The sequence below is a fragment of the Pezoporus wallicus genome, unplaced genomic scaffold (assembly GCF_028554395.1).
Source record: "Pezoporus wallicus isolate ANWC-B61680 ecotype Strahan unplaced genomic scaffold, APGP_CSIRO_Pwel_v1 contig_593, whole genome shotgun sequence".
Classification (NCBI taxonomy): domain Eukaryota; kingdom Metazoa; phylum Chordata; class Aves; order Psittaciformes; family Psittacidae; genus Pezoporus; species Pezoporus wallicus.
In genome coordinates this window covers 2,495,987-2,523,085 of record NW_026642342.1, presented here as the reverse complement: position 1 = coordinate 2,523,085, position 27,099 = coordinate 2,495,987, and the positions used below count along the sequence as shown (strand labels likewise).

Sequence of the window (27,099 nt, the reverse complement as noted above, 5' to 3'; positions counted from 1 at the left end):
TTAAAATTCTGGGGAAAAGTCCCATTTCTTGTGAGACTGGAGTAAGAGCCTTTCCCTGAAGTAGAGCTAGTGAGGTGTCTGAATACAGCAGGAAGTACCATGTGACTCAGAAAAATCATTCTATTCCTGCTGCTCCTGTGCAGTTCTTATATGTGCAAAGCATGACGAGGAATTGAGATTACCTTTTTATTAGGACAAACTTCAAAATTAAAGCAGATTCTGAGTATGTCAGAAGCAAGTGATTTCACAAAAGAACCCAAGTTTTCATGGGTTAACTTACAGAATCCGTAGAAGATTTTTCCTTGCATGTCTTAAAAACAAAGTTTCTTCATTTATTTATGGAGATTTTTTTAGTTCAGGTATCATACATATGGGTACAAACCTGGAGAAGTCGTACTGAGGTCAATACTTCTGTTTCATTTATGCTCACGTAAGATCTATTTTCAAGATTCCAGTCTTCGGTTACAAAATACTTCAGACAGTGGCTACTGTCTGACTGCAGTGCATTTTGTTTAGGAAAAAAGGAATGTTTATTCCTTAGGAGAAGCTAACTTTAGTATTTGTAATCCTCAGTTCTGTCTTACTGGTTAGTCTGTTTTGAGAGAAATCCCATCTTCTTTTTTGTATTTCATTAGAGTGTTAGTTCAGCTGTTATATTTTTCTCTTTGATTTTCTTTCAAGGGCCCTAGTGGTGAACGTGGAGACAGAGGAGAACCTGGTGATGAGGGTTACAAGGTAATGCTAATGCCTCCTGCTTTATTCTTTTTATTTGAACATGGCATGCTATGCATACATAATGTAGCAGAAGTATCATCTTATCTCATAAGTGTGCAGAAATTGTGCTTCACTGCACTGATGAGCTCGTTGAACACATTGGAGCATCTTTCGTAGGAGGAGAAGTTGCTGGGAAGAAGCTAGGACTTACGAGCTGGAGAAGAGAAGGCTTAGGTGGTTTTAATGTCTAGAAATACCTGATGAGAGGGAATGAAAATGAAAGAGTCAGACTTGTCCCAGTAGTGTCCAGTTTCAGGTCAAGTCGAGGCAAAGGGCTCAACACTGAAACACATGAAATTCCTTTTGAACACAAGAAAACAGTTTTCACTGTGAGGATGACTGAGCACCAGAACAGGCTTCCCGGAGAGGTTATGGAGTCTCCATCTCTGGAAATGCTCAAAATCTAACGGCATGTTCCTGCACAACCTTTTCTACCTGGCCTTTTCTACCTAAACAATTATGTGATTCTGTAATACTGAATGAATTAACATTTTTCTCTGAAATTTAAGCACTATTTCATTGTAGATCTAAGCCTAATAATTATTCATGAAGCATATTCAGCCTTTTAGCATAGACAAATTGGATTGTAACTGATCACAGTAATCACTGATAATGATTTGTTTGCTGAAGTATGAAAGAGACAGCCCTTGACATGGAACATCCTGTTTAAGTTACGCAGATAATAAAGATAGACATAGTAATAAATCAATGAAATGGAGACAATCTATGCTTTCAGAAGTGCAGAAATGTTTAAACAATATGTAGTTCCTAAGGTCTGATGTCAGGAGAGCTGAGCATATTTTATCTAGGTCACGTTAGGAAGCTCAGGCCACCCAGAACCTCTCAAAATGGCCTTTACAAGGAAATCTGTAGCTTGCCAAGTGTGACATCCTGAGTTGCTTGTATTGCAATATGCTATTTTTTCTGCTTCCCAGGGTCCTATAGGTCTTCCAGGGCTTAGAGGACCTATTGGACAGCAGGGGCCTCCAGTAAGTGTTTCAAACAAGTGAGATTTCTCTATTGGCTGTTGCAAATGTGTGTTTAGCTGCATTCGCATGATTCTTTTTATTTATTTAATATATGTTCTTTCCAAAGGGAGAGCCAGGTGACTTGGGAGAGCAAGGACCAAAAGGAGAAAGAGGTTCAGAAGTAAGTAGAAAAAAGTAAAGCAAAACTGTACTTAATTGGAATTTTTATGTTTTCACTGTTTGCTGACTATCCTTGGAAAACTGTTATATAAGGCTAAAACTTGGTGTTTTGGGTTTCCTTTACAGAGCAAGTAATGAAAAGTATCAAAGACTAAATCTTTTCCTTTAGAAATAGTAGTTCATCTTGGTGGTGTGCCGAAAATTGCCCAAAGCATTTTATATTCTCTCATGGGGTCATTTTCATTGGCTTTTGAGAAGTGTTCTTGCAATACCAGTTGCAATTGCAACTTAAACGAGACATTTTGTTTGAGAAGTTTCATAGTGCAACTCCATTGACATTTGTCAGCTCACAAGTATTTGTAACTTTTAGGGACCCACAGGGAAGAAAGGAGCAACGGGTCAAGCAGGCAAACCTGGAATTCCTGTAAGTAATAGATTTTATCTTCGGGTTATAAAACAAAGAAAATAACAGCTAATAAAACCAAAATTGAGTCATGCCAGTGGTACCAGAAGGTCTTGCACTCACTCGAAAAAGCCTTCTTAGTGTTCAGGAAATGTAAAGGATCCCTTGTGAGAATACAAAGTAATTTTCAAAACTGCGCTAAATCGCATTGAATTCGATTTGATTACACAGCACATAGAAGCAAAGAGCAGCTAATATAGCACGATCCTCCCCACTTGTAAAGTTACTTGATTAGGTCATTTTGCACATGACCTGTAGTACATGTGGAAGTTGTCCCACTATATTGCACAGATCTGTACTGCTGTTCCCTCCTGGCTCCCATCAGTTCTTTGAACAGCTGCAGCCTACAGAAGCCTGGATCCGTATGTCCGTGATGGATATCGCTGGCAAATCCCTTCAGTTTTACTCCTTTCTCTTGCTTGCCTTGGGATGAAATTTTTCATGTTCTTTCTTGAGTTACTGTAGGGAAGCTGACTTGCATCCCATTCTCCCTCAGGGAGAAGAAAGAGCGGGAAGCAGTAGGTGTTCTGTAAACATAACCAAGAACAAAATGCATCAAGGCTATTTTGGTCCCCTAATAAGTAGTACAACACAAGCATGTATTGTAAATAACTTCTACTACCTCACATAAAAACATTGTCAGTAACCAGAGAAACACAGCTGCTTTACAGAGCTTGTACCTGCTGGGCAGAGAGCAAAAAGAGCCTTTTTAAAGCAAGGACAAAACTGTCCTTTGTAAATACTCAGCTCTTTCCTCTGAGGGACTGCAGGGAGTGTGTCATTCAGCAGACAAAGGAAAAGAGGGAAAGGCAAGACATACGAGAAGTGAGCAGGAGAAGACAGTTAAAACTAGAAGTTGAGGAAGTTTCTGAGCACATCCCAAGTGCAAGATGCTTGAGCAGCCAGAAATTAGAAATAAGATTAAGATGGTATGGTTCTTATATTCTGTATGGCAGTTGTTAACGGTACCTTTTCAAACAAGATGTGTTGTAGTTAGCATACTTTAAATTGTTGAGAAACTCATTCATGCAGAGATACTTGCTGAACTCCAAACCCCTCAAGATATAGTGTATATCAGTCTAAAGGGAAATAATTGTGAAGAAAAAATCACTGCCCTGTGATGGATGTGACATGAGTCTTTTTCATACAAGTATAGCAACAGTTAGCACAAACTTGCTTTGTTAGGAGTTTGCATGCGCTCTTTTAATATGTTCAAATTTGGATAGCATCAATTTCCAGATGTACAGGACAGAGTATCTAATAAAATAAAAGCTGAAAAGTTATGCGGTTGTTTTTTTTTTAAAGGGATAAATAGATTACTTTGTCAGGTTTCCTTGCTTCAGTTTAAGAATCAACACTCTCAGCCATCTTCCAGGCCTGGTACACAGAGGGATCAGCCCCAGGGTTTCAGCTGAAGTTGCTCAAATCCCACAACACACCAAGTTTAAGGTGAAGTCAATAGCATTTTAAACCAAACTCAGAGCTCATCCTAACTCGGAGCTCCTTCTGCAAGTATTCATTCACTGGATCTGTTATTATGTAGGGTTTAGGAAATACTGTGACTAAAATCTAGTTCTGTGATGGTGAAAATGAAGAGTGCCAACAGTGCTATATTTGATTTGAATTTCTTTTAAGGGAAAACTAGGGCCAGCAGGGAAAAAAGGAACAGTCGGGTATCCTGGACCAGAAGGTGTTCCTGGGAACCCAGGCAAGCCTGGGCCGTCAGGGATGCCTGGCCTGAAGGTAGGTTGCTTTCTACATACCTCTCTTTATGTCATTTTACTTTACAAATTTTCTAAGGTTACTGTGTTTAAGAAGAAGGAACAATTTTCAGTTCCCTGTGTATCTTGAAAACGAGACCAGTTATTTTGTTTTCTTCTTTTTTTTTTTTTTTCTGGCTAGGATATAAAATTAGCATAAGGGATGTGTGCTGGGAGAGCAACTATTTCAGTAGCATTTGTTAGTAGTAACTGGAGCTAAGTGAAAGTGTTTTCTTAATCAGAGAAGCTTCACAGCTTTGTTCCTGAAAAAGAGCTGTAGGTCCCAGCTGAGAGTGTCTCCTCTCAGGCTGAGAGAGAATCCCACATTTTCCTTACTATCATTGAATTTCTAACCTATGTCTCTCTACCGAAGCGATTCTGAAGGTTTGCACAAAACCAGTGAAAAAGAGTATCAGGTACCTGAGGTATCTGGAAGCATTTTTGGAAGCAGGTTTTTCATCTTTCTGTTCTTTGCTGTGACCTGCTACTTCTGAGAGCAATGGCACATCTCTGCTTACTCGCTCCACAGAGGAGGGAGAAAATTCCTTTAGTTGTTCTTGTTGTTGGAACCAATTTGATCAGACTTTCAAGTAGTTCTAGTTAGATGGACAATTCATTGTTTTAAAAAGATGCCAAGTTAGATTTGGTGTCAGGAATTACTCAAGGAGCCAAATGAGACACGAGTATAAATTTCCTGCCTGGTTGAACAAAGAGAAAATGAAACAAGTTACCCGTAGGGGGCAGATGTACCCTGTTCAAGCCTCTCCAGTTTCAGATAAAGTCCTACAGAACCTCTTCCAAGTAATTGAAATTCTTTGGAATTGGATTTAGGAGTGTCACCCCAAAGAATACTCACATTTTTGCCTTTCCACTCAAAATGTCATCTTTCGTATTAAAAGTAGACTCCACTACTCCATATTAACAATATATATTAGCATTATAAATTGTAATAAAGAGAGGCTTGTAACTGATTTTTGTCACAGTGAGTAAAAAGAACAGAACTTTTGCTATGTAAGTTTATCAGTCCATCAGGCTGTAAGCCACACTACCATTTTCAAAGCCCTGAAAATCGCATTTAATATAAAAATCCTGTTTCATATAACTTTTATTTCTATGAATGCTTAACTGAATGTCATATGAAACAAGAAAAAGATATATCTATGTATGTATGTTTCTGCTAAATGACATCACAGAAGCATTCATTTGGATGGCAGCAATTTTGTTTTTCTTAACATGTCAAAACTGGCTTAACTCCATGTACTCAGTAAACATGTTTTTTCATTAAAAATAGTTTCTTGTGTTTATAGTGTGATGTTCTCATGCATATTTGTAATAAATGTTTTGGTCTTTCTTAATGTGGTAAAGTTATTTTGTATGAATCCGTACAGAGTGTACACAGCCATACTAATATTATCTGTAGGTCTGATATTTACAAACATTTGAACATTTCTGTGGGAAGGTATTCTCATTTTGTTTCTTGATGTGGAGTTCCTTGAAAAAAATTAATACTGTGAATCTCAGCCCACCTGTAATGAATTAATTCAGCATCTTGTTTTCATCAGAAGGAGCTCCTTATTGTAAGCTCAGAATCCTCAGACCTCACCAATACTTTACCAAGAACCATCTCAAGGAGTCATCTTCTGTAACTGAGATTAGTATTCTCTTCCTGCATATTTCCACAGAGAGCTGGAAAAGAAATAGCAATCAGTGCTAATGGCTATTAATCTGAACATGCAAATGTTCAGGTCTGGGGAAAAAAAATCGGGTCTCACATAAACTGTTCTATATGATTCCCTGTGGGAGGTGAAAGCAGTCACTAGTATGCGAGTGCTTCCATATATACTTGAATGCACAACTACTGTGGGCAGAAGATTTTCTTACTCTTTCTAGGTCACTGGTACTTAAACTGGTGATCCAACTGGGCAACTGTTCCTCTTGAGGAGGGTGTTTTGCATAAGCTCAAAGAGGTAACTCATTTTCTTGAATGTTCTCAGCAACCTTTCAAGGTCTAGGTAGGTGATCCCACAGAATTGATATCATGCTATATTTACAGTAAGGCAGAACAAGGTTTAAGATGAGACTGAACTGAGCAATTGCAGTGGGCTGTGGTATCTGCTTTGCTGACAGTCAGTGATTTGCTAAACTATAATAACTTGACTCCTCAGAAACTTCAGTCCATGCCACAGTTAAAGAACATGTAGCTTTGTTGCAAAGTGTGATGGGGTTATGCTTTTGGAATATTAGTAGAAATCAGGATGTTACTGCTGTTCATTGCCTTTCCATATATTTTGATGTACAGTAAATGTGTATCCATGTATACAGAAAGTATTAACTGGCTTTGATTTTTATGTTATGTTCCTGTTTTCACACGCAATGAAAAAACATGTCTGGCTATTCTGCTTGTAATCAATTCTTTTCCATTTGTTAAGGGTAATAAAGGAAACTCAGGCTTGCCAGGTCTGGCAGGTTATCCTGGAGCTCGAGGTCCCAAGGGATTGCCAGGCATGCCAGGGCCCATGGGAGCACCTGGACTAAAGGTACACACATGGGATGTTTTTGTTTAAATACAGTATTACTAATATTGTTTAGTCTTCCAGTGATTGTGGAGCCACCATGCTACTATTAATCATATAAGTAACTGACATTAGAACTTGTTTGAAGGTTAAGGCTGCAAATTTTGCTGACCTCACTTCTATGAATTGTAATTGGAGAACTGAGGTCCCATCCATCTGGATGCTATTCCCATCTCTAGATGCCATTCAAATGTATATTCACTCAAAGCTTTAGGGCCAGATGTTTCCTGACTTTTCTTTTTAAACTTAGGTAATACTAGAACAGTTTGGATGATTTGAACATGTATTAGCAGAAAAGTACTGTAATTTCAAGCCTAACAAGTGTGTCTGGGACATCCATTTACACAGGACTTAAAACTGTTTAGCCCTGTCAAAAAGAAAGACATTTGAGAGTGCTCCATTTTCCAGGGAATTCCAGGTACCTGACATCAGTCTAACCTGATATTAATTAGACTTATGTCAGTGGTAAAGAAAGCAAAGAATGCAACATTAAAGATCATTTTCTCCATTTAGAACAGGCTTTTTCATCTAAAAACGTAATTTGCAGTGCTCTCTGAGATTTTCTTGGTAAGCAGTTTCTTAAAATCTTCATTCACTTGAAAACTGGGGGAGGGAAATATTGTCTTTGTCATCTTTTCATGAAAATATTTTAATATAAACTATATTCCCTACTTGCAGTGTTTATTGCCAGTGATCCCGGTCTGGGTTTTACTCCTTTGTCTAGACAATGAGCTGTAGGAGGTAGAAATGCTTGCAGTCTGAAAAAGATAGGAAATAGATGCGATGAGGGAAAACTGTTACTACATAGTGCAAATTAAGTGTCAAGATTGGACATACTGAGTCAGGCCAAAAGTGTGTATTTGTCAGAGCATAAAGGTAATGCCTAAGAAAGAGCATAAGCACAAAGCAAGAATGAAAAGTGTATATTCACAGCCTTAATTGCAGCTCAGTAACCTTCTGAGCTAGGCAATGGTTTCTATGTATTTGATAGTCTTCAGAGGATTCTTCTTGCATGAACTTCTCTAGTTTCCGTTTGAATTGATGTAAACTTTTAGTCTAACAGGAAGGAGTTCCACAACTACACTGTGCCTTGCTCAGAGGATTACTTTCTAAATGTAATTCTAACCTGCCTGTTCTGTATTTCATTTTGTGAATTTGAGTGCTTACACAGGGAGACACCATACTGGAAATGATCTGACATGTGTGAGTTTTCTATGTTTCCAAGTCGAGGAACAATCAAGTCACATTTACATTTTAGTGAATGTATAATTATTGAAAACATTCATGATGGAAATCAAATTAGTGGAGTAGGTCTATTTCTTAAAGATAAACCATGATCCACACTTCTACCAGTAGTCTTATCTTTAACATTTGTAACTGGCATAATTGTAATAATGGATATGTTGTCTTCCTATTGACAGGGTGAGAAAGGGCTTCTGGGTCATCCAGGAAAGCGAGGCAAAAGAGGCTTTCCAGGATCACAAGGTGATCAAGGACAAGCAGGAGATGGTGGACTGAAAGGACCAGCTGTAAGTAATCACAGCTGCTTATGCAAAACAAGTAGTCCAAGAGTTACCAACTTGAACTAATAGTAAGGATACCTGATCCTTTTACAGGGAGAAGATGGAGAGCGAGGTTTAATGGGGTTTCAAGGATTCCCAGGTCCAAAAGTATGTGCTTATTCTTTTCTGTTAGATCTTAAGCCATTTACAGAATGAGAGCATTAGGAAATCATCCAGTTAATCAGTTTTAATGATAATTTGTTCAAAATCTATCTGAACTGTTGGAATATTGTAGGCAGAACTGTGTACCCTGTGCCTAAGGACAGACATTTAGGGTCAGTGTGCTTTGGTATTTTCGCTGATACTGTTCTTAGAAATTATCTTCCTTTCACTGATTACAAGAGATTGAAACAAGTGGATAGTTAATGTCCATGTCTGATTAAACTGTTCCTTTGCATTTTCAGGGTCCTGCAGGGGACATTGGCTTAGTTGGAATTCTGGGCCCGAAAGGTCCAACAGGCCAAGTTGTAAGTGTTTCACTTCATGAAAGAGATGGTCAGGATGGCTTGCAAGTGGCACATGTTTTTATTAATTTTTTTTTATTTTAATTAACAAAGCTGGAACCTTCTAACCAAACCTTTCTCTTTAAGACTATGACTCCACTAGAAGCCCTTTGCTTGCACTGCAACACTGCTGTGGTTGTAGCATGGGTACAGTACACAAGCAGAGCTGAGCTCTTAATCTTAAAGGGAAAAAGCAAGCCCTGCTGACAAAGTGTGGCTCTCCTAGTGTAATTTCATCTACCCAAGTATCCTTATCGCTGTCATATCTTTGCCTGTTGGGGTTGAAAATTCTTCTTACTGGCAACAGTGCTGATCATGTAACTCTGTCCTACAGCAAAAGAGAGAAGGGTCAGACTTTGCCTGCAACAAGAAAGAGAGGTGCTCAGGCATTATTGAGTAATAGGTAGTCTTTTTTTAACAAATATTTTCTTTTTTATCTATACAGTTACTAATCTGCATTAGCTTGTTCTTTATTACACCTTCTTCATTACTTTCTACTGTGCTGTTCAGCAAAAATGTGGAAGCATCTTTAGCATTTTGTAATACTGGGGAGTTTGCATCCAGCTTTTACAGCACAGAGTGAAAGGTTGTAGCCTGGAAGGCCTTACTTGAAAATGTTCTTCTCTCGATGCTGCCGTTGCCATCAAAGAAGTGAACCAGTTCAATTAACAAGATGCAGAGTAGCAGCTTTAGGGGCCTGTTCTAATAGCTACTTTTTCTTTTCTTCGAAGCATTCCTATGCAAATAAACACTGGAAATGAGCCGTTTCCTCTATGTGAAATGGAACAAGAAAGTAACATTTTAGCAGCACTTACTGGCAGCCTTACAGGATTACTTGAGGGCAGTGATACAGCTCAAGATTCAGTTGATTGTAGCTCAATAAATATGTGGTCTTTGGTAATCAGAGTAGTCAGTTTCCATTGTTTTTAGTGCATTGACTTTCACGTAAAAGAATGTGTGTGGCTTTCCATGCACCACTATTACTAGTTATTAAAATAATTACCTTGCTGATTTTGTAGCAATGTACACTCAATATTCAGAAAGAGGATATCACCGTGATCTTTTGGCTGTTTGCCAGGGCTGTGTGCTGAGCTACTTCAAACCAGGGCACGTCATGAGGATTTTCTTCATTTTGAAAACATAGCAGACTAATAAATTTTTTGCTTGTTTACAGGGATATATTGGCCCTGTTGGTCAAGAAGGTGTAACAGGCCCAACCGGCAGGCCTGTAAGTTTCCCTTCTCTTTTACATAATTCCCCTACCCTTACTTTTAGTCCTCGGGTTTGCTGCTTGAAGCATTCCCATCTTTCTATTTGCAAACAACAACTAGCAGGACCATCTTCATGTTATACCATGCTGGTAAGCTAATATATGTGACTCCAGCATCTGTAATACAAACAAGAGAAAAAATTACAAAAAACAACAGAAATGTCATTGCAGTGGCCTTATGTGTAAGTACAAAGGCATACATATCTAGACATATCTAGAGAGTATCCACACTCCCTTTCAATGTAGCTTATTCTTTGTGTTGATTGGGCTAATAATCATTAAAATAACAGGAATGTACAATAAAATCAGTAAATAGAAATATTTACTGTGAAAAAGAAAGGAGAAGGGAAATGTTCTTTCTACAATTAAACTGTTCTTCCCATTTGTTGGGAAAAAGACAGCACTTGCTGCATTCTTTTCAATACCCGTCAAGAGGAAAACTTCAAAATTGCCTGTACTTTATAAAGGCTTTTAATAGACTTCATATTGAATGTAACAGTTTGCATTATCATTAAGAAAGCATTACAGCCGAAGATTACTTCTCCGTGTTATGAAATGCTCCCATCAAGACACACAGTTCTTCCAGAGAAGAACTATAAGATTGTACCTGTGTTCAGAAACACAGTTTAAGTGCAAAACTAGCCAAAAATGCCATGGAGACAGAAAACCAGTGTCTGATGTGACTGTGAGTGAAGAACTAATAGGGTAATAAAGCCAGATATGTAAACAATGGATTTCTTCAGTGATGGAGAGAACAGAATTTTGTTCTCTATTCTGAAGATGGTGTAGCACTGATGAATCACAGTAGATCAAATTGTAGAGAATATAGCCAGTTGATAGGGAGAACACTGACAGATAAAATTACTGAGAAAAAAGAAACATTTACAATCTGAAGAAAACAACAGCTTTCCGCATGTAGGAATTACAAGATGTTTTCAAGTAATTTAGTTTTCCAATAGTACAGGAAAATTAAAGCCCCAGAGTTGTAGAAACTTCCACAGATGAGACTGGACTTTTCATGTGAGCAGTATAACCCATGGACATTAATCTGTTTATTTCAGTCTTAGACGGTTAGAAAGCATACTGGATTAACAGCTTCTCTTTCTTACAGGGACCGAGAGGTGAAAAGGGCACAAGGGGTGAAATGGTAAGATGAAACAACTTTTGTGCTTTCATATTTTTGGCTGTGTAAAAACTATTTCTGCGTTACACTGAACGTACTCTTGGATACTGTCAATGTTAGCCAGTCATGCTGTGCTCCTGGACAGTGCTGGCCCTGAAAGTTGGCAGCATGAGCCAGAAGTCTGACCTTTTCTTGTTCAAGTTGACTTATGTAGATGTGCCCAGTGTTTGTATGCTGTCAGGCAGTATGGCCCCTGATCATACAGCATCACATAATCCAAATCTGACCCAATTCAGATGCAGAAGAAAAATCCTTCATCTCATTTGTGATCAGTGCTCCAGTGCCTCACAGCACAGCATGCATGCACATGTTCATACATCTGTATCACCCTACCTCATTTAAAATCATTTTATTTCTCTTATATTTTGCTTTTAGCAGCCACCTGTGTGCAGTTCTAACTGCCATATAAAAGTTTTGGGAAAAAAAAAATGTATCAGAAATATTCAAAATTGCTTAAAGAGTTAAGGCTTGGAATTCGGCTTGTTGTTGCACGTGTCTTGGGGAACTTTCCTTTTTGATTCTAACGCTCTGGAGACCATTAGAGTCAAACTGGTTCCTTAATTTGTGCTGCTATTAACCATCTTAACTGTCTTTTTTCTACTGTTTATCCATGAGAATTGCTATAACAGCATAGAGCAAAAAATGCTGACAGTTAAAAAATTAATAATAAAAGCCATCCAGAATGGTGAACAAGAAACACCCCTTTCTATTATTGGTACTGGTGTTTAAGAAGTAGTTTCTAAAAAAGTTATTGAATTCATCAAGATGAATTAATCTTCTAAAACTGTGTTCAGAAGAAGGTTTAATTTTAAATCTTACACAGTGGCATTAGTTTATATTATGTAGCCAAGAAAAGATTTATTCCCAACTATTTTCAGATACAAAGGAGAGGAAATTATTTTCGTCCAACTGTGTATTCCAAGCTTAAATTTATACCTTAAAAATTTACATTGGCATTCTTCCTAGAATCATAAATATTTTAACTTTTCTGTAGCAGTCCAAGTTTTAGTTATAGTTTTTAGTCTGTCAGGGAGATACAGGGTTCATGACTAGGAAGAAATGTCCTTTTATTCACTGAGAAACCTACTTGAGGTCAGTGGTGAACTGCATTCAGGTTGTATAAGCTATTTGTGGAGAAAAATTCATAGAGGCAGAAACTGAGCTTGAAGAATTTTAATCCAAATTATTTTTCATTATTCATATCACTGTGATTGAAACATTTAGAAAAACATGCAATATATTCTAGAATATTGTTTCAGAGTTCTGACATTTCTGAAAGCGTGTATTTTCTTAATTTTCTTTTTATTTCATGGCATGTCACATAATGAATTATAATATAGATACATAAAATAATCCAGGTTGTGAGGGATTTCAAGACATTTGTAGACCAGCCTTCTGTTTAAAAGAATCAGCTCTGAGATGAGACCACATTGCTCAGGGCTTTATTCAGCCAGATCTTGAAAACATCCAGTGCTGGAGATTGGATAATCATCTTTTATCTTAGATTTACTATCATTAATGGCAGCTACTACACTGCATTGTGTATCAGCCTGTTGCACAATGTTATTAGGCTTTACCCTCTATGAGATATGGTGACATAACATCAAAATGACTGAAGTGGTCAGCTTAATGTTAATAATTTTTGCTGAAGCTACTTTCTGTTTCTTAGGAAATTTCAAAAGTCATGGAAAATATGGAAGTCCTTGGGATTGCTCATGTTTCCAAAGTTAAGCATATGGATCACTGCATATAAAACCAGGGTTCCACGGTAGTAAGAAAAGATTGGGAGGGTTGGCCTTTGAACTTCTGTACTAGCAATCAATCAAATTGGGTGATTAAAGAATCAAAGAGCATACTAAACCAAACTGTTCTATTCTCCACTTTTGTTGTTATGAACTGGAATTACACTTTTCCGACTTGATTTCTAATGTGATCAAAGGATAAAGTAAGTAGATTTGTAAAGGTAATCCCTATGCATTGCAGTAAAACATTTAGCAATTAACTTGATCCATGAAAAGTGCTGCTCTGCAACAGTTTTATTTTAAAGGCTTCTAAAAGTAATTGATACAGCCCTATGAAGTTTTTAATGCATTTAAGAAATGTAATATTCCCAAAAGTAGTTAACTGTAGTTAACAAATAGCATTTGATATTTACCTTTTCTTTTTCACATGGGCTTTATTGGCAAGGAGACAGTGAGGCAATTGCTATCTCAGAATAAGAGGAAACCTAGTTTCTTACTTCATGTTGTCGTTAACCATCTTAATTGTGAATCAAGAGAAATCACTTTTCTCTTTGCAAAATACCTTCAATTCATTGGAACAGTGCAGATTTTGATTTATAAAATATTCAGTTCTATCACAGAAAGCACTATAAATTAGAACTGTTCTTGTCCTAAGACTTTTTGGGTCTTAAAGCTGTGACACATGCCAAGAACATGGAATATTAACTGAAGCATTCAGTCATCTGAAAAATCCACTGGCATGTCTAAATCTCAGCACTCAGAACAAGGACATCTATTCATCAGAGAGCAGTGGTTACTTAGGGACAAACTGTTGAAGATTCTGTGCCTTCCCTTGACTTGGTATTTGCGTAATTAAGTCTTGAACCAAGATAAACATATCCTTACACTGTCAAATTCATTTCTCAAGTTTCTTTTCCACACTTTCATTTTATACTAAACATACTTCACCGTGCACGATCAGACAGTCCAGTAATATATCCACATGAGACTGAAGGTGTATCCTCCAGCAACCTAACAGCACCTGAGTTGCTGGTGCAGTTAATTAACTACGGAGGTTGGCCCTCCTAGCTGGCATACAACAGGTTAGCTCTGTGAAACCTAGTTGGTGTAACAGGATTTCCAAGAAAATGTCAAGCAGGGCAATAATCAAACTTGGATCAAAGGAAGCTAGGTACTTGCCACAGAACTGCCAGGCATTTCTATACTAAATATGCTAAAATTACTTTTTTTTTAATTTCCATTTTCCAACATTAATCATTGATGTCTTTATAAAATACCAGTAAATATTTACCTAAATAATGGCTTAGAGTCCCTTATATAGGTGTAAGTGGATGAAACATAAATAGGGTCAGGAGGTATTGGTTGAAAGCTGACAACATTTACAGTCCATATTGCTTATATGGACTTATACGGTCATCTTGGTTAAGTATCAGAAGACCATCTCACTAAACACCCAAAAATCACTTCAGGTTTGATTCTCCCTAGTTCTCCAAAGAATATGAAAGTGTGGGTCTTGGCCTCAAAGCTATTTGCAGTCCCTAAGCAGAGCCTTGTTTGGTGTAGATCTGGTGCTAGGAATTACATGATGGCCCCCATTTATGACACCCTTCCCAGTCCAGCACCTGAGCCCCTCTGGCATGGCCAGGGCCAGTGGTGTTCAGGCACACTTACTTTGTCCAGCTGTGGAAGTCACTGTAACCTCTGACAGATGCATTCCCCAGTCCCTACCATGTACTCTACCTTACAAATCTGTTTTGAGATGCAGCTGGTATTCTCCCTGAGAACTGATACGTTTGCAACCCCAGTGACTTAAGTAAATCACTCCTATCTGCTTTGAGATCTTTTTTTTTAATATACATGAATTAATGTTAGATTGATTCTGGTCTTTCGTTAGCCATTTCCAGCAGCCCTTGGTGGTGGCAGCTTGAAGTGCAGCCCAAGTTCTGCAGTCGTAACATGCAGTGACACTCACACAGATCTTGGGAAATCTCACAGCAGGAATACTTCTCATTACTATATTAAGTGATTTACAACTTAATACCTCTTTGACTACATCAGTTTGGCAATATTTGTCAGCATGACCATGTCAGATAAGATTATTTCTCTTTTGGCAGAGACTTGGTACTAGTGTGACCACACTGCTGTAAGAAGGCTTTTGCTGAAACAGCTTATTGTGCTGACATAATGGGCACAAGCAGCACTGGCTAAAGAATGTTTTGCTTTAATTAACTCGGTTATGTTAAAAGGTTTTACTATTACATGGTGCAGATCTGGCCTATGCCTTTCATCCCTTCTCTTTTGCTGATATTAAGGCACTGCCACCTATTCTTCATTGTTCTTATGGTAGTTTATGTTACAGCAGCTCCTAGAGGCTTTGAGTATATAGAGATTAAAGATGAGAATCTAATAGTGACATAAGTATCACTGTATATTAATAAATACTCAATCATACCATCTTAGTTTGAGCAGCTGCTCAAAGAAAGGATAATTCGGATGGAGTTATTATTCTGGGGAAGGTCCATATCCAACCCTGAAGCAAGCCTAAAACTTAGATTGAAGACTGTGCATTGTAGGCACTGTAGGCTAGGGAAAAGAGGCTGTTCTTTCTCCTCCTCTCCTCCCCATTGCATCATCCTACACATAAAAATGATGTTACTTATGATGAGAAAATAAAGCTGTAAATTCTTGACTATGAAGGAAGCTTCAATATCACAGTAACACAGTGAACACAAACTGTTTCAGGTGAAAAATGACACTGCTAAAAAATTGAGCTAATAAATGCCTAGTAGACACTTATGGAGTAAACCAGATCAGTTAGTTTTTTACAGCTACCCTTAACTTTACAATGCGTTTCTGATCATTCATCCCTTGTAGTACTTGTATGGGCAACATGCATATAATGCTGGCATAATGTGTAGCACGTTATATATTAAATACGTTGTATGACTTCTAATGTTCCCTTAATACCAGAAGTAATTGGGGTAACAAGTAACCAAACAACCCAGCAATTCTGACAGGAATACTCGTATGTTAACAGAGTGTAGTACTTTATCAATAATAACTGCTGATCTACAGCTTTACCAAAGCCTGTATCACATTATCTTCTTTGTATGCATTGTGGCATGTTATGATTTAAAAAATACATAAATGTAGAAGCAGAGATGTTAATCTATAACTGTTGCATTTTATCTCCATTTCTTCTAGGGGCCTCAGGGACCTCAGGGTCAGCCAGGGCCACCTGTAAGTCCCTAAAAAAAAAAACCCACGCCTATATTTTTCCCATTGTAATTGCATTTTATGTACATATGAAGCCTCTAATATCTAGCTTCTCCCATCTTCCAGGGACCACCTGGACCACCAGGACCCAGAGTAAGTTCTGTCACAACCCTAATCTACTTTTTTTTTTTTGAAAGTGAAAATATCAGGACCCTCTTCAAATGCACTGCTTGTTCCATCGCTACATATGAAATGCAAATACATTTTTGACAGTTTCCATCACTACAGTGATACATTTTTTGAACCTTCATCTTACACTTGTCAGTTCTGTTCTGCATACTGTTGAGCCCTCAACAGGCAATGCTCATGGACATACTTGTATTTTTGACATGGGTTAACTCTGTCACACTCTTTTTTTCTCCTGATCTGTATTTGAACAGTCTGAAAGATAACAACAGAAAATTTTGTGCTATTTCTGGTCCAGATATTCTCCCTACATGCACACACACGGATTTAGTTTGTTAAAGGATTGTGCCAGTTAGGGCAGACTCGATATCTGAAGTGTCCTAAAAATGTCATAATATATGTAATCTGGTGTTGTGGTTTAAGCCCCACCCCTGAGAACAAACTGCAAGAACTAGATGTTTGTGTGGGTGACTTAATTCTTTAAAAATTAAACCCTAACCTCTTGTCTGGGTCTGGTATATAGATACAAAGCATGAGAATGAAGCCCACATTGGCTTCCTCCTTCAGAGGCTGGTTTGTCAGCCTTGGTATTTGTTCATGCATCATGAAGACTACTTCGATCTGTCAGCTGCTGATGGCTGATTGAAATTATCCTTTGTGTGTGTCTCTGTAAAGGACTAACACCTATTCAATTTACCTGGATTGGTTTTCTTGAGGATATAAATTAAATGGCTGGGAGGAATAACTAGGAACATCAGTCTGTAGCAATTATTGCAGTGTCTTTTTTCTAGATTCCAGGAATATGATCATTAAATTGGGCATGGGGGTGCTAATAAAAATTAAATATGCTTTTTCTGTACACATGCTTTCATTCTTTGGAATTGGAAGGGAGGATCCTGTTTTAAAAGTAAGTGTTTACAATGAATTATTTTCTAAAATGGCAAAATAACTAAGCTATCCTTTGTGTTACTGCAGTGCTCAAAGAATTTACCACCTGTATTTTAGAGTATTCCTGTTCATCTTTCTATATTCTGAAGTGGGGTTTGGGGGGGGGTGTGGGGTGTGTGTGTTTGTTTTTTCCAGAAACAAGTGGACATCAATGCTGCTGTTCAAGCTTTGATTGAGTCAAATGCTGCACTGCAGATGGAGGTAATGTATTTCAGTGTATTTACACTGTCATACAGGGAATGCATTTAGAACTCTCTTTTTTGAGGACAGAACGTGGATTCTTTACAACGACTTAATTTAAAATGAAGCAGGTATAGCAAGTAATTACTGTCGAATATGACTAAACATGCTGAGATTTGTATGTTACAATTGAAGTTCAGAAAACCAGCAACAGTAGATTTCACTGTTCAAAATCTAAAACTGTTAAGTATACTTTACAAATGTGCAAATTCTTTTTTCACCCTATATCCACATTTTTCTGTTAACATGTCATAATAATATATTTGCATGATCTTAGCCTGTCTCTAACTTCACTGCTCTGATAATTTTAATAACGTACTTTTTTTTTTTATTAGAACATATTATTCTTACCCTTTTTTATATGGCTGATTGCATGCATTATAAATACTTTGCTTCTTTCTGGCTATTCAATGACCATTTGACTTTTACTGCATATATTGTTGTTGTGATACCTCCTCGTGGTAACGCATTTGCTGATGGCCCTTGGCAGAAATACCAGAATACTGAAGTAACTTTACTAGATCACAGCACAGAGATATTCAAAACGCTGCGCTACCTTAGCAATTTACTACACAGCATCAAGAACCCTCTTGGCACTCGGGATAACCCAGCACGCATCTGCAGGGACTTGCTTAACTGTGAACGTAAAGTGTCAGATGGTAAGTGTCCACTTTCATTAAAGATTGAACACAAGTAGGGTTTGGAATATGTTGCTTCAAAGTTTTACTTTCTACATTAAAAATGTAATGTGTAGATTTTTTTTATCGTGCTCTGTGGCAGTGTGCCTGTCACAGCTATCTTCATTTTATCTTTATTTAAGATAAAATTTCTGAATTTTAAAGATGAAAGTATGTAGCTAGCTAGTAGTGTATCAGTAGTAGAGACAGATACATATATGTATAAGTAAATAAAAGTGTCTAGAAAATTTGAAATTAAATCCAATTTAGTGATTAAAGATTTCCCAAGTATTTATGGCTAATCTTGCAATGAACTCTGTGTGGATCAGATTCTAGATTCCTAATGAGAAAATTGTATACAATACAGTACAAGTGTCAGATACACTGGCAGTTGTATCCCAGAAGATCCTGAATCCATATTTTAAATAAAAAAAGTATTTAAACCTGTAATGTTAAGACTGTGACATAATTCAGTTTCTGATTGGCTAATAAAATAATAAATACCTGTACATATCCCTATTATCAAGTATTAGCATTAGCAAGCTAAGGAGGAAATGGCAAATGAAGTTAGACATTACAGGACAGTCACTGTTCTATGGCATATATAAGGATGGATCAGTTCTTTAAGACTCTAGTAGATGAGCCTAACCATTATTAGAACTGTGCTCTCCTAAATAAATCTCAGCCCTTTAGGGCCACGGAGGTCACTGACACAGTCCTCCACTTCAGAGGATTATACACACCCGCATAGAAATTGTAGAGCACAGGCTCACCTATATTTAACCATAAATTAAGGTAAGCTAAATCTTGATCTAAGTTGCATGTGTCCCATTTCTTTTACTGGACCAAATCCCATGGATGCACAATGACAAATACTCCTTACTGCCATCACTGGATTATGTAGGAGTGTCTGATGGGGAAAAGGGAGGCTCTTCAAGACGCTGTGAGAGCAAGAGAACTTAGATTGGTATTTTATGTTCCTGAATATATTCTCTGTGCAAAGCCACGCACAAAGACAAAAAAAAAAGCTAAGTTTCAATACAGGAAGAGCAGACTGGAAAAGCTGTTTGTTCTCACTATTTAGCTGTAGAAAAAGAAAATATTTTTGAAACCATGACAGTATTCAGAAATCATTTATGTCATCACAATTGAATGATTATGATAATTTTTCTCAGTATCTGTTATTAGTAGAATTATAATAGTGAAAAGAGTTTCTTGTTGTTTTTTTTTCTTTAATTTCCTAGTAAAGCTATGGTGATATACCTAATACTTGCCAAAAAACATTAATATTTTAGTAAATTATTTAGTAACAATTATATTTTGGTTCTATTTTCCATATGGAATATATACTAAAAGGAAAATACTGGATAGACCCAAATATTGGATGTCCTTCTGATGCTATTGAAGTTTTCTGCAACTTCACTGCAGGTGGTCAGACATGTTTAACGCCACTGTCTGTGACAAAGGTATGCATTGCTTCACAAAGACTTTATCTGTACTGGAACTCTGAACAAATGAATGTTTATTTACTTACCTCATGAAAAGATCTTAGACTTCAGGGTTTTTTTCAATGTGCATCTTTGTGGAAGGACATGTTGTGCATTCTGTTACAGAAGTTACAGATTTTCTGGAGACCATAGATGTTAGTATAACCCTCACTTTGTTCATTTACTTCATTTACTCACCCTCTGTGTTGACAGAATTATTTTGGCTTGCCTTATACTTTCTTATCCAAAGCATAAAAATAAGCCTGAAATGCTTCTAAGCTACATTAGTAACTCATCACTCAGGGCAGCTAACTGTAGAGACGCTGAGGTCATTGCAGTGGGAAGGAAGAAAATTATGGCTACTTTTTAATGCTTAGGTACTTCTAAATGCCATTAGGAAGAGACTGGTTTCCTTTGTATCATTAGTCCATGCTCCTCTTTAGATTTAGTCCTAAAACCTTTGGGAATACAATCTTATATTTGTGGATATTTGCATATAAACCTTAGTCATTGAAGAGCATCAGAAATACCCTACAGTTTCCATACTCATTCCTACATTTGGAAAACCCCTGAATATGATCTAGTCTTGGAGAAATTCTCATTGAGTAATGAGTAACTATGTGTTCTATCTAAAATCAAAGTATACTTATGAAATTTTTGATTTTTAATGGAATGCCAAAGCCTGTGGTCTAAGACAGCTAAACAGCAGAATGATGTGGCTGCAGTTTAAACACTGTGATTATAATATCTTTATCTAAATCACAAAATCATTTGTTTTGCTTACTTAAAAACAGTGTTTTCTGCCCAGCTGCATTTCAACAATGTTGTAAGCATTAGCAAATGTTTATTTTTGAGCTTTGAAAATGCCTTATGAAAGCTTCTGTTTATAGTAATCACTGTAATAGAACCTAACAGCTCTCCTGATAAATACAAATCATACGTTTTGGCACTGATCCCAGTGTATAAACATTTAAACATGCTCCCATGCCTGAACACTGCATGTATGTGCATGTCACTTGGCATTGCTGCAGCCATTTGGCATAGTCCAGCTGTAAGTCTAACGGTGCGTTTCTCTTGGAACTTAGCTGGAGTTCGGCGTTGGAAAAGTGCAGATGAACTTCCTTCATTTACTGAGCTCAGAAGCAACCCATAGCATCACAGTTCATTGTCTGAACACACCGATGTGGGGATTAAATAAAGCAGGTGGCCAGAAAATGTCTGTTAGCTTCAAAGGATGGAATGGTCAAATATTTAAAGCAAATACACTGCTTGAACCGAAGGTGCTTTTGGATGAATGCATGGTAAATGCTCTTTAGCACATATTAAAACCATAATGTAGCTACTGTTTAGACGTTATTAACTTTCTGCAAATAAATAACAGTAATTTAGATTCACATCCCTTGAAGCTTACTTCTTACTTTGTTCTGCATATGTCTCTATATAACAGCCTTTTGGTACTAAATTCAACATCTATCCAAATGTAAAAGCAGTTGCAGTAATACAGGGCATTTACACTTGCTGTTTGTATTGGGTGTCACATATTTTGAGACTGTGCTGGGAAACTGGAGAGAGATCAGAACAGAAATAAGGAAGTCCTCCAGGAAACTTCAGGAACGGTAACTCTCAAAATGAAAATTCATACTTCAGTAAGAGTTCTGTTGAGGTTATCTAACACAAAATTGTAGGTTCAGACATGCTGGAAATTATGTTTTGGCTATCTAAATATCTTTAAATTCACAGACATTGTTTGGTTATATAATAAAATGATGATTGGAAGTAGACTTCATGGTTAACAAAATACTAAATCATATTTGTATTTGGGAAAAATCAGAAGGGCTTATTAGTTTTCTAATGCTTATTAGATTATTCCAGTCACCAAAATGTAAGCTATTTGGTCTTGATCGAATACTATGAAATACACTATGAAATGCATCTTACACTTTCAGTGTTTTATAGCTCTACTTTCATTTACAATAATGACAGATGTGAGACTGGTTCCATATGGATATGGGGTATCAAGTGAGATTTTTAATCTCAAAACAAAGTGCTTTTATTGGGGCACTTTGAAGCTTTTATGCTTTCAACCTTTACTAGCATGCGCTCATGAGATGCTCTAGCCTGTGTCACACAGATAAGGTATGGCCACTGAAGCCCTCTTCCTCCATGTCACAGTCTGCTTGGGACTGTTTTAATCCCTGAGAAAAATTAAGGCACACAGTGATGGCTGCTGAAAAGTGCTGTTTCTCTGTGAGATTCCATGGGGTCTGTTGCTCTTTCTGTGGCAAACTATGTACTGTATAGATCTGCTGCAGAATCTCACATATTTCCCTCTCTGCAGGGATTTCTTTTCAGTAGCATCCACTGCATGCTTAGTGGTTTTTAAGAACACAGTGGAGTAATTGCAAACATCAAGATATTCCCAGCCTCAGACAATGTTATCATGCTATTTTATAATTTTTATGAGGTATCAGTTTTTTACTGAGAGTTTTAAAGGATTAGAATAAACAAGTTCATGGCAAAAATGGAAGTCTCATTTCCATGATTACTCTTCAAGGGCCTATACAGTCATTCAAGTGCCTGTAGACTTCATAACCTACTGAGTTCAAGACCTACTCTTGAGATTAGGAGTTCAATTTTGCAAGAGATCTGAGAGTCTGTATGAGCCCAAGACTGCTTGCAAAGTGCCAGGTGCTCTGCTCTGAGCCATGCCGCGCTATGTCTCCAGCCCTTCCAGCTGGATTCTAGGCTTGGCTTTTTTATAGTTACAGTTTTGCCAGGAGTGCCCATGGTGTTGCATGAGAGAAATGGCATTTGTTAAATTACACCATTTCTTTATGAACTGCTGGGAGAAGAAATGTTTTTGTACGCTTCACTTCCTTCTCTCATTCTATCAGCTCAATTCCCATTTGTGTTTTGAAGCGTGTCTTTGATAAGAAACTAATATTCTGCTCCTGTGTGTTGCAGATGGAAGATGGCAGCTGGCATAAGACACAGTTCTTTTTTCACACTCAGGACACTAATCAGCTTCCAGTCATTCAAGTTAATGCACTTCCTCACCTCAAACCAGGACAGCAGCACTTCATAGAAGGCGGTTCAGTGTGCTTCCTTTAAGGTTTCTGTCCTGGGGTTGGTGGGGTTTGTTGTGGTTTTTCTTTGCATCAACATGGAATTGCTGCATAGATTAAATGCAAAAGTAATGATCCATTACAGGCAAAATAAGTAGGAAATTGAAGAATCATTTTAAATTATATCGGTTAAAGAGCCTCAGGAAGAAAAGGACTTCCTCCTAAGGAGAAATGGCATTTTAAAAGGAAAGAAATAAATAAAAGAACTACAGCTTTCATAAGGTATTTAAAAATATATTGGTGCTTCCTTGTGTAATTTTCTGGAACTGAGTACCTGAACATGGACTTTTTCAGGACCTCTGGTGTTTCTCAGCAATCTCTTTAAGAGCACAGCAACAAAGCCACCCCGAGGAAAGCTGGAGACATACAATACTGAGGAGCAATACTGGCTAATGCTCCTAAATGTGCAATAGCTTATGTATGAAAAGTGAATTATGCCACAGTACAGTACATCTTCTTTTCTGAAACATTGCTTTATTCTAGTCCTTGCTGGACACATACATCTTAACAGATGGCACACTACCTCTTTTGTGTTTCCTGTCCATGTTGCCTTGGTGCTCTTCATAACACAAGGTGCTTGTGGCCTTAGCAGAGATTATTTGAGTCCCTTTTTATCTTTGACTGTATGTGCTGGTTACATCAGGATATGTTTCTGTTGTAAAGGTGCTTATTTTGAATTATTGGTCATGTACTTCATTACAATGAAAACGTTATTTATGTGGATTTCTTGTTTTAAATATTTTTGTGTACTGTTGTGGAAATGGCATATGAGACAGCGCATTGTATAGGATGCATATAGTCAGAACAGTTAGCTTTACAGGCATTGTAAAAAATATTGTAGAAGAGCTACCTACAGTAGTTTTGAGGTTTAGATTCTGTATTTCAGTCAACATTTTTAATGCCAAAGGCATCTCAAGATGATACATTGTGTATATATTTTGTAACTTGTGAAAAAATCTACTACAACACGTCTTCTGAATGGCTGCTTCTAAATTATAATAGTTTCATCCACCTAGAAATTCCATTTTTCACACACTAGATCATTTTGTTGTTTGTGGTTTTTTGTTTGTTTGGGGGGGGGGGGTGTTTTTGTTTGTTTTTTAATTAAGTCTAAAGTGTTCAATCATCTTTTTTTATTAATAAAAAAAACAATTTTACCATTAGGGAAAGCACTTGTTGTAATGATAGCCCTGTATCTATTATCAATCCAAAGTGTGCTCAGTAGTACACGGCAAGGTGGTACCAGGCTCTCCTGGGGAGCAGAGGAGTGTTCAAACAACTTGTTTAACTGTCTTGATCCACAGGAAACCACATATACCAAAGTATAATAAAATAAGCTTCCAAACTATCTGTTTGTCTTTTACTGTTCTGTTCCGTATTGTGTAGTTCAGTCTTGGTAAAAAACAAAATCCTCTAGAAGGGTACTTGTCAGGTGTCAATGCTACTTTTACCACGGGGAAATGCACATGCTTTGTACCATGGAATACGGCCAGTGACTGTATTTACTTTTACAAGGTAACATACATCACATTTTACGTTTTATATGGAAGCAGCAGTTTTGTTCCCTTAGAGAAAATCTAAAGGTTAGAGAATATGTCTCTCTCTTTGCATTTTCCAGGTCATTACAACCTGACAATATTATGCTGGTAGCTTGGCTGTGGAGCTGATGTTGTGACAAATGGATTAAGTTTGGGTTTTTGTAAGAAAGTAATATTGTAGAACATGTATATTGTTTCATGTCTGTTTTCATTAGTTTCATTGCACTGTTTTTGGAAGTTATTTATTACTTTATGGTTTATATTAGCATGTCTCAGAAATCATCGATTTTAAAAACGTGTTTTGGAAAGCCTCTTGTGCTCGGGCATCTTCACCAGAGCTCCTAAAGGTGTTCGCAGGAGATCTCGTGCAGTTTTGTCCCACAATGTTAGCAAGTACCTGTACACTCCAATTAATCTTATTTGGAAAAATTTCTGTTGGGAACAAATTCTTCCCCAAAGGTTGGTCAGGCATTGTAAGAGGCTGGAAGTGTTCAAAACCCTTAGCTGAGGCCCTTAGTGACATGGTTTAGTGGTAGTCTTGGTAGTGCTGGGGTAAAGGTTGGATTTGGTGATCTTGAAGGTCTTTTCCGACCTCGTTGATTCCATGATTCTAATGTTTTTATGGTTTCTGAGGTAGTCACCTATTTCGTTACCCTTAATTCTAGAGCAAGCTCTGAGCTTTTGTCAGAACGCTTTTACCTGCTATTTCTCGTGGTTAAAACCCATTTAAAACCAGCTGGGAGGCGGAGCTTGTGAAAGAGCCTGCAGCAGGCCCCTCCCAGCGAGGCCCTTCTCGGGGGCCTCGGCGCTCCGAGTGCCGCCAGGCGGCGCTGCCGCCCAGGAAAGGACGCTGCTGGGCCCGCCCCGCCAGGCTCCGCGTGGGGAGGTGGTGCCGCGCGGCAATGGCGGAGCGGGAGGGCCTTCTCAGCGCTCGTCTGCCGGCGGGCGGGCGGAAGATATCCCTGCAGAGGTATTCCGAGGGGTAGGGGCACGGGCAAGGTGCGGGGCCGCTTCGGGAGCGCCGTCCCCGGGCTCCGCGAAAACTGGGGGCCGCCGAAGGGAAAAGGCTGCGCCGGCCTCTCTTGGCGCCCTGGGCCTGCCCTAGGGGCTTCGCAGGGCCTGCTGCGGGCCGGGCCTGCCCCCCGGTGCCCAGCATGGCTGTCCTGTGTCCTTGCAGCTCTTCTCGACTCTCCCCATAGTGTATGGAGAGGAGCAGCCGGCGATGCGGTGGACGCTGCCGCTGCCCTACAGGGCAGTTTCGTTTCAGAGGAGCGAGAGGGCTATTCTGAGCACGGGGTGAGCTTTGCCCTGGGTAGCTGCGCCTGCGCTTGGGTGTTGGCGGAGTCTGCACACAGGTACCGCCTGGCAGGTTTTCTATGGTGTAGCCAGCTGAGCTGCCAGTGTGCGTTGGGCACGGTGGAGATACTGCAAAAAAAGGAATCTTTATTTCTGCTTTGCAGTGTATGGAATCATAGAACCACTGAATCAGCTAAGTTGGTAAAGACCTTTAAGATCACGAAATCCAACCATTACACCAGCACTGCAAAGTCCACCACTAACCCGTGTCACTGAGGGTCTTGTCTACACGGTTTCTGAGCGCTTCCAGGGACAGTGATTCCACCACTGCCCTGGGATACCTGTTCCAATGCCTGACCACCCTTTCGGTGATGAAATGTTTCCTACTATTATTCCTAAATACGAAACACTGTTTTACTTATAATACATTATTTTGGCAGTGTATAAAGTGACCTTCTTGCAGGAGATGACACTGCTGGGCTTGTCCTTCACACCGCTGCTGTTACCTAGCAGCAGGTGCGTGGTAGGGATGGGAAAAACAGTATTTCAAGACTTACCTTTGTCCTTTAAAAGGGGTGGGTTCGTGCCATTCTTGAAAACTTTGCAGGTGGGGGGCATTTATTTCCCTTCCCCATTCATCAGAGTTAAAATGACAAGTGACAGTTATTTCAGTTATCAGTAACTTTCCTAAGAATAGGGGAAACATCCATTGTAATATCTTAATTAAAATAGAGAAGATTATATTTGTAGAGGGTTGGTTTTTTTTTTTCACGAGTTACTAGTTATCTGTATTTCTAAAGCTTCCACATTGTGCTTGAGAGGTTCCTTGACTTTGGGGGTTGCATTTATTAGGAGATACTTTTTACTTCTTTCAGGTGTGAAACATGTAGTCAAGAGGAAGCTAAGTACAGGTGTCCACGATGCATGAAATATTCGTGCAGGTATCTGTTATCTGAATTAAACTGTTTTGGTTATTTGCTCCACTCATCCTGAATACAGAATGTTAATGTTTTTCTTTTCTGTCATTTTAGTCTGTTGTGTGTGAAGAAGCATAAGCTTGCATTAAGCTGTAATGGAGTCAGGGATAAAACAGCATTTGTCTCCGTAAATGAATTTACTGACTTGAATCTTTTGAGTGGTAAGAACGATCCGTGTGTTTTTTAAAATTCATTGGTTTTACAAGGTTAGTTTCCTGGTTTTGGCTAGGGTAGAATTCTCATTCTTCCTAGTAGCTGGTACAGTGCTATGTTTTGAATGTAGGATGAGAATAATATTGAGAACACACCGATGCTTTAGTTGTTGCTGAGCAGTGTTTACAGTAAGTCAGGGGCTTCTCAGCCTCCCACCCTTTCTCATCAGCAAGCAGCCTGGGGGGCACAAGTAGTCAGGAGGGGACACGGCCAGGACA

The 27,099-nt window shown here is 38.3% G+C and overlaps 2 protein-coding genes across 3 annotated transcripts in view; both read left to right on the top strand.

Annotated features, from left to right (window-relative positions):
* COL24A1 (collagen type XXIV alpha 1 chain) overlaps positions 1-23,825 on the top strand; it is a 152,024-nt gene extending 128,199 nt beyond the window's left edge. The window contains exons 45-62 of the mRNA XM_057428954.1: positions 682-735; positions 1,710-1,763; positions 1,870-1,923; positions 2,293-2,346; positions 4,021-4,128; positions 6,575-6,682; positions 8,140-8,247; positions 8,335-8,388; positions 8,685-8,747; positions 9,958-10,011; positions 11,165-11,200; positions 16,183-16,218; positions 16,321-16,347; positions 17,464-17,529; positions 18,059-18,227; positions 19,602-19,711; positions 20,818-21,033; positions 22,697-23,825. Coding sequence (XP_057284937.1) covers positions 682-735; positions 1,710-1,763; positions 1,870-1,923; positions 2,293-2,346; positions 4,021-4,128; positions 6,575-6,682; positions 8,140-8,247; positions 8,335-8,388; positions 8,685-8,747; positions 9,958-10,011; positions 11,165-11,200; positions 16,183-16,218; positions 16,321-16,347; positions 17,464-17,529; positions 18,059-18,227; positions 19,602-19,711; positions 20,818-21,033; positions 22,697-22,843 — 1,518 coding nt within the window. The 3' untranslated portion in view covers positions 22,844-23,825. The remainder of the gene's footprint in view (positions 1-681; positions 736-1,709; positions 1,764-1,869; positions 1,924-2,292; positions 2,347-4,020; positions 4,129-6,574; positions 6,683-8,139; positions 8,248-8,334; positions 8,389-8,684; positions 8,748-9,957; positions 10,012-11,164; positions 11,201-16,182; positions 16,219-16,320; positions 16,348-17,463; positions 17,530-18,058; positions 18,228-19,601; positions 19,712-20,817; positions 21,034-22,696) is intronic.
* A 1,428-nt stretch (positions 23,826-25,253) lies between these two features.
* ZNHIT6 (zinc finger HIT-type containing 6) overlaps positions 25,254-27,099 on the top strand; it is a 35,096-nt gene continuing 33,250 nt past the window's right edge. For both annotated transcript variants that reach the window (XR_008974862.1, XM_057429023.1), the window contains exons 1-3: positions 25,254-25,365; positions 26,567-26,632; positions 26,723-26,829. Coding sequence is in view for 1 of the 2 variants with exons in the window: in XM_057429023.1 (XP_057285006.1) it covers positions 25,298-25,365; positions 26,567-26,632; positions 26,723-26,829 (241 nt within the window). In the remaining variant the exon portion in view is untranslated. The remainder of the gene's footprint in view (positions 25,366-26,566; positions 26,633-26,722; positions 26,830-27,099) is intronic.